We start from the raw sequence: 16,534 nt of genomic DNA, 5'->3' as shown, positions 1-16,534 counted from the left end.
TGGAAAAGAACTTTGAAGAGTTCAAGAGGCCATGAAACCATTAAGAGATAAATGGGTGCAGTCTGCCCGGCGATGGGTCGGTCCTGGATGGCAGATCCTCAGTGGAAATGCCTTCTGGATGGTCCAAGCCCCCACAGGGTGCGTTTCCTCCTCAGGTGTGTTCTGTAACTAGCTCTGGGAAGGGGGAAGGTGGCTCACCATCCTGGTGGCATGTGTTTCCTTTTAAGCTGAGGAAGATAATTGCTGTTGCATCCTCCTCTAGAGCTTACCCTCATGAGGAGGTGGGAGGTAGGGGATTGGGGTTCCCTGTTCCTGGCACAACAATTCTCAGTGCACCCTGATCATGTTGCACCACATTGGGCTCCAGGCAGAGGTCTGAAGCAATGTCAGTGACACCCCTGGCCTGTCTTGTAATATGCACCAAGGAGTCTAAGCTCCCATGCCCTCGCTGCCTGTTCCAAGCATGGTTTAGAATAGCCATTCGAGTTGGAGAATGATTCATTTCAGTATGTCAACGTTTCCCTTCTCATAGTTCTGCTTTTCTAAAGAGTTGAATCCACTATCTAGGTTTGTTATAGATTAAATAAATGTTCTTGGATTATTTTTAGTGGGTTTTTTTTCTGTGTAAGCAGTAAGATGGAAAAAGCATTGAAGGGGACATGACTCAGTGCAATAGTTTGCTAACACTGCAAGTTGCCAGTCTTGCTGTTCATATACATGCAATGATGTTACAAAAGCAATAATTAAAGACCCACATTTTCTGTTCCAGGCAAATTGAATGCAAGGAGAGTGCACCTGCAGTAACTTATGCAACCTATCGAGGGTCCCGGCAGATACGTAAGCTCCTGAAGAGACGAGCACATGTGGATAATGCGATCCCTGAAAGAGACGAGAACCCTGGCACCAATGACACCTTCGACGTGACAAAGAATGGAGACATTGAAAATGGCACTCTGGCAAATACACAAACTGAAGGTCATTGGTCAGAAAGGGAGACCAAGGATGAAGATGAAGTGGCTGAAATAGAATGGAAAAAGAGCGATAAGGTAAAACAAGTTTTCAACCACTTTGCACCGGAGAAGTGTACCAGTACACCTGAAGCAGCTCTTAACTCAAACAATACTGAAGAGGCAAGGTCATTTCCATCCAAACATGTGCCATTTTACACGCAGACAAGTTCATCTGATTTAGACTTGCTGTCAGAGGCTAAGAGTAAGATATCCAGCAGCTCCAGCTGTCAGAACACTATCACTTTGGAAAGAAATTTGACTAATAACAGACTGAACAAAAATGAGAGCCAGGCTAATGGACTCAGGGAGGTGGATTTTCAGTCAATGGCCAGAATTTCTAATATGGAAAAAGTTCCAAATTCCCATCCTGAGTCTTCTCATCACTCAGAGTCTGTATCTAGTCCAGAAAGGAAGTGTGCCAACGAGAAATTGAAGTTAACTGACAGCTTCGCAGGTCGATCAGAACTTCAGGGGTGTACTCATGGATCTCAAGAGTCCAGTGGCCTTCAGATGCACATGGCTCCCGAGACGGAGAATTCATGTGGAGACGAAAACCCAAGGACAGTGGAAACCGAGCAATCTAAGGCGCAGAATATGCAAGACCCCAAATTGGGAGTCAGCTTTGCTTCCCGTGAACTGGTATCATCTGATGTAGTCAGAGAGAGAGAGAACTCCAGAACATGCAAATATTTTCATGCGTCAAAGAAGTCAAGACACGCACCTGAAAATCTGAGTCAGACTGTGGCATCAGAATATCAGTCTGACAGCACAATAAGCATTTCTCCTCATGCCAGGGAGTCAGACAGTGGTAATGCAGCTGATGTTTCAGTGGATTTGGGAAAGGTTTCATACCCAGCTCTAGAAATTGAAAATGTGGCTTCTTCCAGGTTGAAGGCATATGAAGATGAAAAACTGTCTCTTGCCATTCAAGTGGCCATGGAAAGCATTGCAAGCACAGATTTGGAGGGTCTTAGTATTGGCCAACATTTACCTGAAGCCAATCATGTTAGCATGGCTGAATCGTCTCGCATTACCTCTAGTTCCCATGATGATCATCAGATCAAGTTTTCTATCCCTGACTTTTCATCTGATGATATTTCTATGCTCCCTAACATATTTGATCACAGCAGCATGATTAAAACTTCTGCCCTTACCCAATCTAGTGATAACAGTGAGATAAATTGTCCTTCCTCTGCCCTTCCTTCTGACTGTGACACTTTAGCAAAGATTTCTCTACCTGCCCTCGTATCTGATGCTGATCCTGCAGCCGGGATCTCTCCCACTGCCCTCGTATCTGATGCTGATCCTGCAGCCGGGATCTCTCCCCCTGCCCTCGTATCTGATGCTGATCCTGCAGCTGGGATCTCTCCCCCTGCCCTCGTATCTGATGCTGATCCTGCAGCTGGGATCTCTCCCCCTGCCCTTGTATCGGATGCTGATCCTGCAGCCGGGATCTCTCCCCCTGCCCTCGTATCTGATGCTGATCCTGCAGCCGGGATCTCTCCCCCTGCCCTCGTATCTGATGCTGATCCTGCAGCCGGGATCTCTCCCCCTGCCCTTGTATCTGTTGCTGATCCTGCAGCTGGGATCTCTCCCCCTGCCCTTGTATCGGAGGCTGATCCTGCAGCTGGGATCTCTCCCCCTGTCCTTGTATCGGATGCTGATCCTGCAGCCGGGATCTCTCCCCCTGCCCTTGTATTGGAGGCTGATCCTCCAATACAAGGGCAGGGGATTTCTCATCTCACTTCTGTACCCAATGATGTGAATACACTGAATATTGCCAAGATGTTACCATCTGTCCTTGCATCAAAAGGTGTTTGTGTCGCCAAGGTTTCAGTGAAATCTATAGATGTTAATAGGGTCAAGATTTTAGCACATACCTTGGATCCTGAAGTCATCCATGTAAGTAAAATTATACCTTCTGCTCTCGAACCAGAATATATATGTATAGCAAACCTTCCTGCTCTACCTAATGAATCCTCTGTTTTATCTAAGATTTCTCCTCCTACACTAGGAACAGAAGATCCTACTCTTGTTACTGACAGTGCTCATATGGTAAATAACATTTCCTCCTTATCCATTACAAATGGTAATGACTGTGTTGGCAATATTTCCTCCTCTACGTCTGATGATGATAACAACATAGCCATAATTGTCACAGAATCTGAACATTGTAACGAGAATAAGATCACATCTCCTGCCGAGTGTAAAAATGTCAGCCTGGCCAACATTTGTCCTCATTCCCCTGAATCTACAGGTATCAGCATGGCTACAACCTCTATTCCTGCTCTTAAATTGGATGGTGGCTGTCAGATTAAGATTAAAAATCCTGTCTTGACCTCCAAAAATGTCAACATGGACAATATTTCATTTGCCATTAAACCAAAAAATATCAGCATAACTAAGAATTCTTTCCCTGACCTTGAATGTGGGAAGACAATTGTGACCAAGGCTTCACCTGAATCTAGTGATGTTACTGGTTCCTGGGTTTCACTTCTTGGCACAGAGTCTTTGAATGCCAGTGTGACTAAGAACTCGCCTCTTGGAGATGGCGATGCCATCATGGTTGAGGCATTGCCATCTGACATTTGTCATTTGGAATCTTTCGATACCGTGTCACCAAGTATAAAACAAACTAACAAGGAAAGAGCGTCAATTCCATTGCCTTGTCAACCCAATCCTGGCATTTCGGAAGTCAAACCAAGCTTTGTGTCATCTGAGGCAAAAGAAATAACAGATCAGGCTGACATACAAGCTAAGGCAGAACATAGCACCTCTAGAGATGTAAGCTGTGTTCTGTTGAATAAAGTGGATGAAATTGTTGGCAATATTTTGCATTCAGCCATAGAAGACTTAAGGGCTAATCAAGCATCACCTGTTCACCAGATTCGTGCAAAAAAAGAAGCCAGTCTGTCAAGCAAGATCCCAGAAGAATGTTTAGAGGAAAGCCCACTGACAAGTGAAAGGAATGAAATCTTTCAGGGAGATGGTGATGAGAACAGGTCATTCGGTACCCCTGCGAGAGTTGATGTGCAAAGCTTACTTGCCCTGAAAGCAGAAGAAATAATTAATGCAGTTATTAATCTAGCCAAAGAAAAAGTGACATCTGAGGAGGTGGAACTTAGTTTAGACAAAACCCATAATATTATGGTGCTGACATCCTGCATAGGAAGCTCAGCGGGCCCAGATGCAGCACTGACACTCAAAGCAGAAGACATAACCAATAAATATTCTGGAACAAAAATCCCCAAATCCTCTGAACTATTGGATGGTTTGTTCAAAGTCTCTGAAGCTTCAAACTGTTCCGTTCCATTATCTTTGCAAACTGTTCTGAATTGCACAGATCTGACATTAAAAACAGGAGAAACGGTACAAAACAGCATGCATTTAACTCCTCGGAATGGGCTTCTGCATTCCAATAGCAAAGTAGTGATGGAATGGGATCCTGCAGACATATCTAAAGACTTACTGACTAGAGAAATGATTACAAATCAAGGTAACGAAAGTAGTCTCGCCATATCTACTGCCAGACCTGAGACTGTGTTGCCATTACAGGAATTTAACAGGATAGTGACAGAAAAATTACAGACTCTGCAGACAGATTTGCCCTCTGATGTAAATGAATCAAAAGCATTGTCACTAATAGAGAGGGACACAGACACGGAGAATGTCCTTGCTGAAGACGTGAGCCATAGCACTGAAATGCAGGAGGGACAGAATTGCTTGTGCTTTCTTTCACAGGATGATTGCTCAAATCCCAACTTTTCTGTTGCCCTGCAGCATAACGGGATTTCAGAAGATGAAGAGCAAAATGTTTCCGTGGAGGAAATGGTGCAGCGCTACCGTCTTTTCTCAGATCCGCCTGCAAATGGGTTCCAACATTATGCAGCCAGTGAAGTAATGGCAAGGGAAGACGACCCTGACTGTCGTTACAGGGAGACTGAAGAACTCCCTGACAACCCGGACTCGTTCTTGGCCATCCAGGCTAAACGGTTCCGCATTTATCCCTTCTCTTTATCACCCATATATGAGGACGAGAGCTCTCAAGAGGATTTCATCTCCAGCAGTGGCTCACCGGGTTATCCCAGTGAAAAATCCACTTTGGACAATGAGAAGCAGTCCTCCTTCTCTGTCTTGTCCCTGCTCCAGTCTGTGTCCGATCGTTTAAAGCACAGCAGGGAGCTGAATGAGGACGAGGAGAAATCTTCTGAAGAAAAGACACCGTTTCAGGATGAAGTTCCCCCTACCAGTGAAAGCACAGACCATGTAAATGATCGGCCCATGTCTGCAGAACCAGAACCCGCTCCATCATCCAACACAGTCCTGAGTTCCTCTGCAGACCCAACACTGCCTAACCTGCAGGGCGAGACCTCCCCAGCAGTTGCGTTGACAGATTTGAGTCTGGCCGTCCCACAAGCTGACCAAGCCACCAAGTCCCGTGCAGCTTCCAGAAGTGTGTACTATCAGTACCTGCAGGCCGCCAAAACATACTCGCTTGAGAAGGAGGTCAAGGTCGGAAGCATATTTGAGGAAATGTTGCTGCCAAAGGACCCCCCAGAGGACGATTTTCTGAAAACTGCTCTTCTTGTGGTAAGAGATTTGTAATTTCTTGCATAGGATAAAAATATTCATAGAGTCACATGCCAGAGAGCTCATGTTCAAATGGAGTGCTAAGTACAGATAAACCTCATCGTACAAGGGCTAAAACCTGAAAAAGCAATCCTGTAAGAACCAGCCTACTGCCCCTAAGCATCCGTGTAGTTATGGGGTGTCCTGCTCTGTGCTGGGCAGACTGGATCACCCTTTTGATCTTCATCTGCAATCATTTACTGTGTCAATAATGTTACGTTTTATTTAATCTTATATTACACTCTTTCCAAACCTCTTGTTCAGTGTGGATTACAATTTTAACATCCATAATCACATAACAGTTATAAACACAAAATCACTTAAAATATACACAGCCCCTATTGTTATAACCTATAAACATTAGCCACTGACTTGTTAGAAAAGCCCAAGTTAGGTGCAATGAGCTGAACATGACAAAACCCAGACAGTTTCTCAAATATGGTATGTGTGGGCACTTGTTTCCCTTTTCTAGATTGTTAAATATCCGAAACTTAGTCCTGATATGCAGGACCTGTCCCAAGCAGGAAACCAGATTCAATAGTAAAAGTAACTAACAAGCCGCTGCAATAAGCACCCACTCTCCCGACGCACACCCAGGCACCTCTCCTGGGCGCGAGATTTTGATTTCAAATGAGGCCCGGCGCTAATAAGGAGGTGCTAGGGACAGTAGCGCGTTCCTAGCGCCTCCTTATTAGCGGAAGCGGCGGCTGTCAGCGGTCCGACAACTGATGTTCAATTTTACCGGCGTTGGTTTTCGAAGCAGCTGACAGCCACGGATTCGGAAAATGGACGCCGGCAAAATTGAGCCTCCTTTTTCGAACCCACCGACCAGTGGGCAGATTTTTTTTTAAAATTTTTGCTGCCTCCGACTTAATATTGCTATGATATTAAGTCGGAGGGTGTACAGAAAAGCAGTTTTTTCTGTTTTTCTGTACACTTTTCCTGGTGTTTTCAAAGTTAATGTCTGCCCTTGGGCAGGTGTTCATTTCTGAGAGTAAAATGTGTGGCTTGGCTGCACATTTTATTTTCAGTATTCCTGGCGAATAACTAATAGGCTCATCAACATGCAGTTGCAGTATAAGGGGTAATAATAGAGCGTCTAAAACGCACGGCCAAATGGTGCACCCGGCCTGTTTGTGTGCTATGAAGCTCTTTCCAGCGGTGTGGGGCAAGCCTTCAGTATTTAACACAACATCTGCCTAGCTGCCCTTCCCTCTTGTATGGCTCCAGGGAGATGTTAGGGCAAAATAGAAAGCGATAAGATTGTCAGTGACTCAAAAAGCAAACAGCTTCAACTCTGGAAGCTTCAAAACCTAAAGTTTCCGTTTCCCACGGCACTCTTCACAGATGACCAACTGCACATGAAATCCTGCGATTGAGGGGCCAAACTCATTCCCCATGAACCAAATGTTGGGTTCTACTGGTGTGAGAGAGGAAAGACACTGAGGCATGCAGTCTCCTCACAAAACTGTGCTTTAATTGCAGTCTCTTGACTTTTAACAACTGCTTATTGTTTGAGGCCTACTCCTGGAACCACAGCCTTACCACAAAATAAAAATCAGGTTTAACAGGGAATTTTGCACCAATCTGTTATGCTGGGAATGTTTTCCAGTAAAATTCGTTATTTTCTGCGGGAATCGGAACCGTTTGCAAAAGATTAGCACTGAAGCCTGTTAAATCTTGAGTTTCTAATTAGGTTTTATCTTGTGACCCATCCTGCCTCCACTCTGGTCTCAAAGACCTTGTCCTAAAGCAGCAGTTTCTGACTCACTTTTGATCTGGATTGAATTTGTAATGTAACCATCTGACTGAATATTCCAGGAAATCCTTTCACGCTCATGTATTTCAGAATTAGTAGGGTATAAGCTTTGGAGACCCAGTGTAGATATGTGCCCCCTTCAGTACAAGCCTCAGACTTTTCTTGTTTGCAACCACATCTCCTCTCCTGAGTTACAGACTATGGGGCCGATGCAATAAATTAGCATAGAAAGCGGGCACCATGCAATGTTAAAATTAGGGGGTCATGACCCTAGGGCCTCCTTGCTAATGAGAACCCAATCGGTTCTCGTGACTCGGCCTTCCACCAAGGGTTCAGGAAACCAACGCTTGTCAGTCGAGCGTCTGTTTCCTGAACCCGACTGTCTTTTTTTTTTTTTTTAACTTTTTCTTTCTTGAATTTTTCATCCTACTTAATATCACAATGATATTACAGAAAAGCACTTTTCTTTTATTTCACATCGGGAGTGAATGCCTAATGCTTTTGCATGTGATGGGTGCTATTAGATTCACTCTGCGTTGGATGCGTGTTGAATATGCGCTAATCCCCTTATTGCATTAGGGGATTGATTAGCACCTATTCAACCCGTGTCCGACTGCAGGTTATACACTGCACTCGGCTGAGTGCACTGTATTGCATCTGCCCCTATGAGGGCAAGAGGAAGGGTCCAGAGACGATGTAGATGCACGGAGCAGAAACAGGAGGAGGAGGCTGGAGAGCCCCTGACTTTAGTGGCACTGACCAAATAAAGAAAAGCACTAAAATGAAACATGAAAAAAAAATCTTTAGAGGTGAAGGTAGTAAAGTCAGGCAACCCTTAACCCAAAAGGTTTGTCTTTTTACTAAAGCTACCAAAATCTGTAACAGGGTAGATAGCCAGGAAAGAGTGGAAAACATGAGGCGGGATCTCGTGAAGCTCGAGGGATGGTCTAAGGGCTGGCAGCCAAGATTTAGTGCTAAAATATGCAGAGAAATGCATTTAGGAAGCAAAACTCAAGGGAAAGGTAAGTATTGGAGGTGAAATTCTTCTAAGCACTAGCAGGCCAGGCCCTCACGACTGTGCACCCACCCACCTCTCCCGGGCATGCGGTGCAGTATGCTAACGAGCTGCTGCATTCAAAAGGATGCATTGGGGAAATTGTGCATCTCTAGCGCCTCCTTAGGATCGGGCGCCCAGGAGAAGCTGCTGTGAGCAGGTTAAGAAAATGGACGTGACCGCTGTTGACTCTTTTTTTTTTTTTTTTTTTTTCCATGTTGCTGCTTTCTGTGATTTCTCCGACTTAATATCACGACGATATTAAGTTGGAGGACCCACAGAAAAGCAGTGTTTTCTGCTTAAACTTTTGGGGCTCCTCAAGACTTAATGCCAGCTCCAGGGCCGGCGCTAATTTCTGAGGGTTAAAATGTGCGCGTCGGGTGCACGGTTATTTTTTATATCAGGGGTACTAGCTAATAGCCTCATCAACATGGCACTTACATGTGGTGAGCGCTATTAACTACATGTTAGTTTGGACACGCATTTTGGACGTGCTGATCCCCTTATTGCATCAGGGGTTATGGACAAGCATCCGAAACGCATGTCTACCCGTGAGTCAATCTGTGCACTAGCCTGGGTGTAGGGCATTGCATTGGCCTGAAAGGAAGAGTGGGATCTGGGAGTAATTGTATCTGATGATCTTAAGGTGCCCAAACAGATGGATAGAGCCACGGTAAAAGCCAGAAAGATACTTGCATAGGGAGAGGAATGGTCGGCAGAAAAAGGGAGGTGATGTTGCCCCTATACAGGTCCCTGGTGAGACCTCACTTGGAATACTGAGTACAGTTCTGGAGACCCCACCTTCCAAAGGATAAGAACTGGATGGAGTCGCTCCAGAGGGAGGCTACTAAAATGGTCAGTGATCTTCATTCTAAAGCACATGGGGATAGACCTAAAGATCTAAACATGTATCCCCTAGAGGAAAGGCAAGATAGGGGAGATATGATAGAGACGTTCAAATATCTTAAAGGTTTCCATGCACAGGAGGTGAGCCTTTTTCATCAGAAAGGAGTCTCTAGAATAGGGGGTCATGTGATGAGGGTGAACTCAGGAGCAATCTTAGAAAATATTTCTTTACAGAGAGATGGTGGATGTGTGGAACAGTCTCCCAGCAGACGTGGTGGAGACAAAAGCAGCATCTGAATTCAAGAAAGCATGGGATAAGTACAGGGGATCTCTAAGGAAGAGATGAGAATTATAATGCTAAATTAATTGGACGGATGGACAGACTGAATGGGTATACAGTCTCGTTCTGCCCTCATGTTTCTATGTAAGTGCAGGGGCTGATGGTTTCAAGCTTGACATTCATGTCCTAAGAACCATATATTTTTTTACATTTCAGAATCCTATTGACAGGGAAGGCTTGAAATATAACTCAAGACCAGGGAAGGTAGGTTGGAATATTGGATTTTCAACAATGTGGTACACAAGGTTAATCTTTAACTTCCCTGGTGATGTCTCTGGCAGTCAGTAGGCAAATTAAAGATTTTACAGACGTTAGAGAATTTCTGTGTTCTATAAATGAACAAGTAGAAGAGATATTGACCCGTCTATCACCAGCTATAGAAAATACTGCACCATCTGTCCTCTCTGTAAGACCCTCTGACCAAAAAAGTGTTCATGGGTGCCAATCTGAAATGCAACCCATAATGTTCCTGGAACACTTCTTTACAACACTCCTGCTGCTGTGCTGCAGCTAATGACAAGTTTGGATGACTTGACAGTGGTATGAAATATGCTTAAGCCCTTCCTCCTGCCTCCTCAGACCGGTCTTTATTCATGCTGCTTGTTTCAGATGGTTATCTACAATGTTCCTGGCAGCAGAAACAAGCTGGAGATATACAGTGATGTTCCTGATGCAACCCCCTGGACATTTCCAAGGGGAACACTGATTCGTGTTGTCAGAGGATGGTAAGAGTTGTAACATTAACACATACCGTTGAAGGGAGAATAAGGATATTTTTCTCGTGCTTTCTATACTATGTCTTAATGTTTGTGCTCCAGATGTGCATTGAGAGGAACATATATCCTACTGTGTTTTTTTTATGTTTCTTTAGTACAACTTTAAAACCCAGTTGAACCAAAATCTGCTACACTTTAGTAATCTGAAACCTTTGCCTTCAGGAAACAGAGTTAAAGCTCTGGAAATTATTTCTCCTTGACCCCGGATCCCCAGCGGAATCTAAAACTTGGCCTCCAGATGTGATGCCGTTCTGCTAATGTGTGGCTTTGCCAGCAGCATTATAAGGGATGGGAGGCATGTTGTTCTGTGGGGCCATGTGAGTAATAGGGTACTGGAGCTGTAGGACATTATGTAGAAGACTGAGCTTTAAACATGAGCCCAGAATAAGGAGGAGAATGCTGGGAAAGGCTTGGAAGGGTCCTTTAATAAATCTGGAATAAACAGCAAAGAAGTGAGGCCCTTGAGCAGGCTGATAGCCCTGCACTCAGAAATGGCAGGCCCTGTGATTTACAATATTATGCATCTAGGGTGTCCTAAAACCAAGAGGTTCACCAGAAGCTGGGCTTGCAGGACATGGGGTACTGCCTTTCACTGCTCGCAGCATGTGGGTTGGCTTGATGTGCAGCCATGTCAGATGCCGAGGCAAAACCCCAGGGGAGTGCTTTGCTGTTTGTTCGTAGCTGCTTTGGGTGGTTTTCTTGTTTTCTGCTGAGTATCCTTTGATAAGGAGGGCTTTCTGTCATAGTCAGTCTAGTAGCACTGAGAATACTGTTTCATGGCAGGAGTTGCGCTTCCACTATAAAGGAGGTTGCTTGGTTTTGGCTTGGGCAGTTTGGTTAAGGAGAGACAAACACAGTGACAGTTAATACATAAGAGAGGCACAGTCCAGCGGAGTGTGGGAGTGATTGGAGTAAAGTCAAAAGAACTATGCTTATTATTTCCATATGGGGCTGACGTTAATGGAAGCTAAACTGACTGTATGTTGTATTTTTTGATTGATTATGCCCCTTTGACTACTTGGGGCCCCCCTGTCAAAGACTCTGCGTCAGTGTTGTGTGTTGTCATGATGAATGATGGGAGAAGGGCGGGTGCAGGTGAAGCGGAGGCACCATGGACCATCATTTGTGGCCAGCCAGCATTCCTCCCTCTTTATTTCTTCACCTGTCTCTCTAGCCTAGGCACCTTCTGGATCACTGGGGGGGGGGGGGGTGATCTTGAGCGGCCAGCAGGTGACACTCTTGGTTCCCACGTGCTCCGAGTGCCGCCAGTCATCAGGAAGCAGAACCAGGGCTGGATTGGAACCTGGGTCTCTTGCATGGGAGAAGTGCTCTTGGTTTGTACAGTTCTGATTTTGTATATTTCTGAAACGGTTTTATATATTTTTGATATTTAGCTGGATTCTGTACAATAAACCGATGTTCCAAGGCCAGACTTATGTGCTGGAGGAAGGAGAAACTGCACTGCCAGACTTGTGGGATTTTCACAGTAGCATTGTCATTGGTTCTATCAGACGAGTGCTAAAGGTAAGGGGATATTAATACTCATAAACTGTGATGGTGAAAGGACTAGATTTAAATTATATGACCTGTTTGCAAGGCACAGCCACTGGAGCCCTGACACAGAGCGCAAACCTGGAATTAATCTTGACCCTTCTGGGCGGCACAGCTGTTACGAGAGAGTTTGTAAGTCTTCATTTTTTAGAGATTTCCGTGTGTTTAAGGCTGACGTATCCAATATGTGAACTACCAAATATAATAAGTGACAACCAGGTGTTACAAAGAGGCCTTTACTATCCTGTAGCGAAGGTCTCTTTGTCACTTATTATATTTGGTGGTTTACATATTGGCTATTTCATTCTTCACCACTGTGACATTTTAGGCTGAAGCAGCATGGCTGGACACAGTGAGGACTTGGCATTATTAGGGAATTAGCACTGTCCCAGATGATGTACTACCTGCAGGCAGTGTTTGTGCACAGGGAGGCAGGAGAGCAGGTGCGGCACGGAGCAGAGGCGGCTCTTGGTCTCCCCCTCTTGCCCGCTGCTTTGTACAATAGACTCAATCCCAGAGCAGCAGCTTGAGCTTCACAAGAGACATTCAGGACTCAGCTCGGATAACGTAAGCAAGGACGCTGCATCTGTCACATCCATCCATCCATCCATGTGTGTGTCTGTGGGATCATTCCGTTCGTGGCCCAGTGAGTACATTTGGTAATACTGCGAGGCTGAGGAACTGTTTGCTTATGTGCATTCAGGAGCTAGCCCTAAGGCTTAGCAACGCAACACAATCACCTTACAAGTGTGGAAAACTAAGGCAGAACTCGTGCTTATTCTACACACATGAATTTAAACTTAATTTTGTAATCCAATAATTCCTTACCTACTCTCTAACATACTAGGAAAGATCTGCACAGGCTTAGTAAATGTATTGTACTAGGATGAGTTCCGTCTGCGTCCTGATCCTCCTCCGACCTGCACGCAGGCATGAGATAGGCCCAGGAGCAGGGGAAGAATTTGAAAAGGAGACCAGGCCATAAAAGAAGTGCCCCTAGGGTCACTCAATTAAAAAGTGCAAAATTATAAAATCCAAAATATATTGGGATGAGAGAGGAGAGCCCTCAGAGCAAGATAGGGAGAATTAGAGTTTTAGAATGGACAGGTTGATACTTGGAGGGATTCGGGTATGCAATGACAACCACAACGACAACCCACAGAGCTGCAGTTAGTACCACTGCTCTGAACTATTGCAGCTAATACCACCGCTCTGAACTTCCTTTTACAACTCCCTACCTCCTCACCTTGAGTCAACAATTATTTAGACTTCTTATGCTGTCCCCCCCTCTCCCCCTGCTATAACTCTCCCTGAAACCCTACCCATTTAAGAGTTTGCTCGACCCCTAACTACCCAATCACACTATGGTCTGCTTTCCCTGTAACACCATTACGCCTGTAATACGCTCTTGCCTTCCCTGTTACTCAATCACACTATGGACTGTTTCTCTAACCAAATTATGGTCTATATACCATCGAATTCTGTAAATAGTTTCTCAGTTACACAGTTTATCTTGTTATTGTAAGTTACTGTACATTTTGTTCCTGTTCTATGTAAGGGCATTCCCAACTAGTTATAAGTTATATGTAAACCGATACGATGTGCAAACGGTTGTCGGTATATAAAATTCTCTCTAAAATAAAATGCAGTGGAAAGGAATAATTTTAGCAGGTTGCAGAAGGGCACATCTTGTATACACCACCCCTCCCATACCGTTCTGTGCACACCACCTCCCTGCGAATACATCCATGTTTCCAACAGGTAGAGCTCATGACTTCATGGAGATTTCAACTATGATTTTGTTTTGGCAGGACAGTGAGGTACCAGAGGTAGAGATCTTCCCTCAGACTGGCTCAAAGGATGCTCCCATCTTTGTGCAGACTGAAATCGCTCAATTGACAGACTCTCAGATAAATGTGAAGGGAGGCATGTGAGTACTGGAGCCCTCTCCCCTCTCATCTCTCTACTGAATTACTAGAGGAATTTCCTCATGTCCCTGCTCACACTATACTGTAACACTAGAGGAATGCCCATCATGTCCCTGTCACCTCTCTGGGTTCTGTTTCTGGGCTGGATCCTTAGAGGATATCAACCTCTTTCTCACTTTTACTTTGAACAAAATAATAAGCACTGACTGGAGCTAGAGCTGCCGAGATGGCAGCTCTAGCTCCAGTCAGTGGCAATGTGGCAGATGTCACACACCAGGTGATGGGGCTCTGAGAATTCACTCATTTTGCTGTGTTCTGTGCGGAGGAGGGAGCTGTACCCATACACTCTTTACTATGTTCTGGTTAATTGGTGATTTGGTGTTGGACAAGCCCGAGTATTGCTGGCTGAGTGAATGATCTCTTACTCGGGAGTTTAACTGGTCTCTTCCTCTCCAGATGGCTGGCATATTCTGATTTCCAGCATAAGGGCACCGTCCGTGTGCTGGAAGCACGTCAGGCTCCGTCCTTGGGCACTGAAACAGATGTCAAGTCTCTGCGGCCTTTAAAGATGGTGAGGAGCTGGCGTCATCTTCTCAGGTTTTTGAGCTGGCTTTCTTTTTATTTTAGAAAGTGAATCCAGATTTGTTTGAGTAATACTGTTTGGTGTCTGTAGCGTGCCTGAAGGAGATCCAGATGTGCAAAGGGGCCCATTCTGTGTCTGTCGAAAACGTGCAACACATCTGGCTCATGTTGTCATATTTTCCAAAGCTTTCTGTGTGAATATTTGCTTTACAGGCAATGGCAAAATAACCCACCCCACCCCCTGATTTGCTCCCTTTAGAAGGCAGACCACATCTTTTCTTGTCTATAAAGTTACAGACAGGTTTTTCTCTTCTTTTGCCCTTAAAACTTCCTGACTCCAAAGCAGCGTTAATTTGACACTTCAAGTTACATCCTGTTACCTAGCTCTGTCACTCTCTCTCTCTCTCTCTGTAGGATTTTGGTAGCGAGTGGCATTCGAGCTGTGGCAGTGGGGGTGTCCGGGTTCTTCTGGACTCTGTTTTCATGTGGATCCCTCAGCCAGGCATTGGAATCCCTCCTACAACTGAGACTCATGAGTTAGCTGGAAACAAAAGAGAATTGTCTGGTGCCATTTGAAAAAGACCTGATGTTGTCTGTCAGAGAGCCGCTGTGTAATAATGTGGCAAGCAGCAAAATCTAGGGGAGACTCAAATCATAAGAGAACTTCCTGCTTTTTAAAATTATGTAAGAAGGGAATCTGCAGTGTAACACTACCCGACTTCCCCTTCTTGTTGTATTTCAGGGTGGACTAAAGGTACAGATGCCGACGGACCCTCACGTAAGTAGTTGGCCTAGGTCAGTGTTCGGAACAACCCCTTTTGGTAATTTCTTTAGAGCGGTCACCAAACACTGCCATGCACGTCTTCTTTTTTTTCATCTGCTGTGCACAGTCAGCACATCTTATTGTTAGAAGAGCTGCTGAGAACAGTTCTGTTGATGACATAGTGACTGTGAAAAAAGAGAGTACAGTATAAGTACAGACGTTAAAGGGTGACAGAGGAGTTTAGGTCTTGTGCCATTCAGAGCTCTTCCAACAGTTGGGATCAAAGGGAGCCTTCCATTAATATTAGTTAAGGATAAATGTAGTTTCCAGTCCACAGTAGGCACTTCCCCATGATTCACAGTGCATCTTCACTGCAGATTGTCATTGATAGGATGTACCTGAGATGTCCCCTGCATGAAGAGTTGATTCATTTACGCATCTCAGGAATCTAGTAGAGAGGGACCCGTATGTTGCTTGGAACCTATCTACACTTCTACGGTTGAGATTGCTAGAGACATATCTGGGGGGAGGGAGGGGAGGGTGTATTTCTGGTATGAGAGATGCCCTGGAGGAAGGAACTCTGAGTACCTCTCAACCCTAGTGTGGCTTTAACACGTTTCATGGTTTGTGCATAATAACTTACATTAGCTTATCATTTTGCAGATGATAATATATGAGAAAGCAAACTTTGGAGGCTGGGCCCAGGAGTTGACAGACCACCTGTATGCTTTAAGTGATCTCCCCGGTATTGAGAGAGACTTTCATGGCATTGGATCAATTCGTGTTACTGGTGGAGTGTGAGTATTAGCTGGCTGTTACTGAGTGCATATTATTACAGGGGATATATTTGTACTAATGGGAAATGTTCCACACATGTTTTCAAGGGAAATTAGTCTATGTAAAATAGATTAAAGCATGTGCAGCCACTTCTGGATGAAACATTGGAACAATTGCTATAGGAGCAGCACCTAACTGGTAGTGAGGGAAGGGCAGGTTTTCTTGATAATGAGACTGATAATTGGTGAGAGAGCCTGGCAATGCTGGGGCTCATGAGCATGTCCTGTTCAGGACAGTTGATAGCTCAACACTAGATCTCGCCCCTCAGCATCCTATTGTGATCCTCTTCCCTTTTTAATGCTCTGTCATCCCTGATTACTATTTGAATAAAGAACATTTCCCCTTTCATATCAGAACATGTCCGAATAAAAGAACAGTTTCAGTTTATAATTGAATGGTGCTGTGTTAGTGTCTGGTATACCGCAGCTGGATTCAGACAGAATGCAACCTGTCGGAGCG

The 16,534-nt window shown here is 44.8% G+C and overlaps 1 protein-coding gene across 6 annotated transcripts in view; it reads left to right on the top strand.

The window, feature by feature from the left end:
• CRYBG3 (crystallin beta-gamma domain containing 3) overlaps positions 1 to 16,534 on the top strand; it is a 55,811-nt gene that overhangs the window by 17,292 nt on the left and 21,985 nt on the right. For 4 of the 6 annotated variants that reach the window (XM_029579294.1, XM_029579297.1, XM_029579299.1 and 1 more), the window contains 8 exons: positions 770 to 5,600; positions 9,795 to 9,842; positions 10,248 to 10,363; positions 11,809 to 11,938; positions 13,777 to 13,895; positions 14,350 to 14,464; positions 15,218 to 15,253; positions 15,902 to 16,035. In XM_029579294.1, the coding sequence (XP_029435154.1) occupies positions 770 to 5,600; positions 9,795 to 9,842; positions 10,248 to 10,363; positions 11,809 to 11,938; positions 13,777 to 13,895; positions 14,350 to 14,464; positions 15,218 to 15,253; positions 15,902 to 16,035 (5,529 nt within the window). Of the gene's footprint in view, positions 1 to 769; positions 5,601 to 9,794; positions 9,843 to 10,247; positions 10,364 to 11,808; positions 11,939 to 13,776; positions 13,896 to 14,349; positions 14,491 to 15,217; positions 15,254 to 15,901; positions 16,036 to 16,534 lie in introns of those variants that run through there. The other 2 variants (XM_029579296.1, XM_029579300.1) reach the window with 2 other exon arrangements.

Source organism: Rhinatrema bivittatum, chromosome 15 (assembly GCF_901001135.1).
Source record: "Rhinatrema bivittatum chromosome 15, aRhiBiv1.1, whole genome shotgun sequence".
Lineage (NCBI taxonomy): Eukaryota > Metazoa > Chordata > Amphibia > Gymnophiona > Rhinatrematidae > Rhinatrema > Rhinatrema bivittatum.
This window is presented reverse-complemented; position numbering and strand designations above follow the sequence as displayed.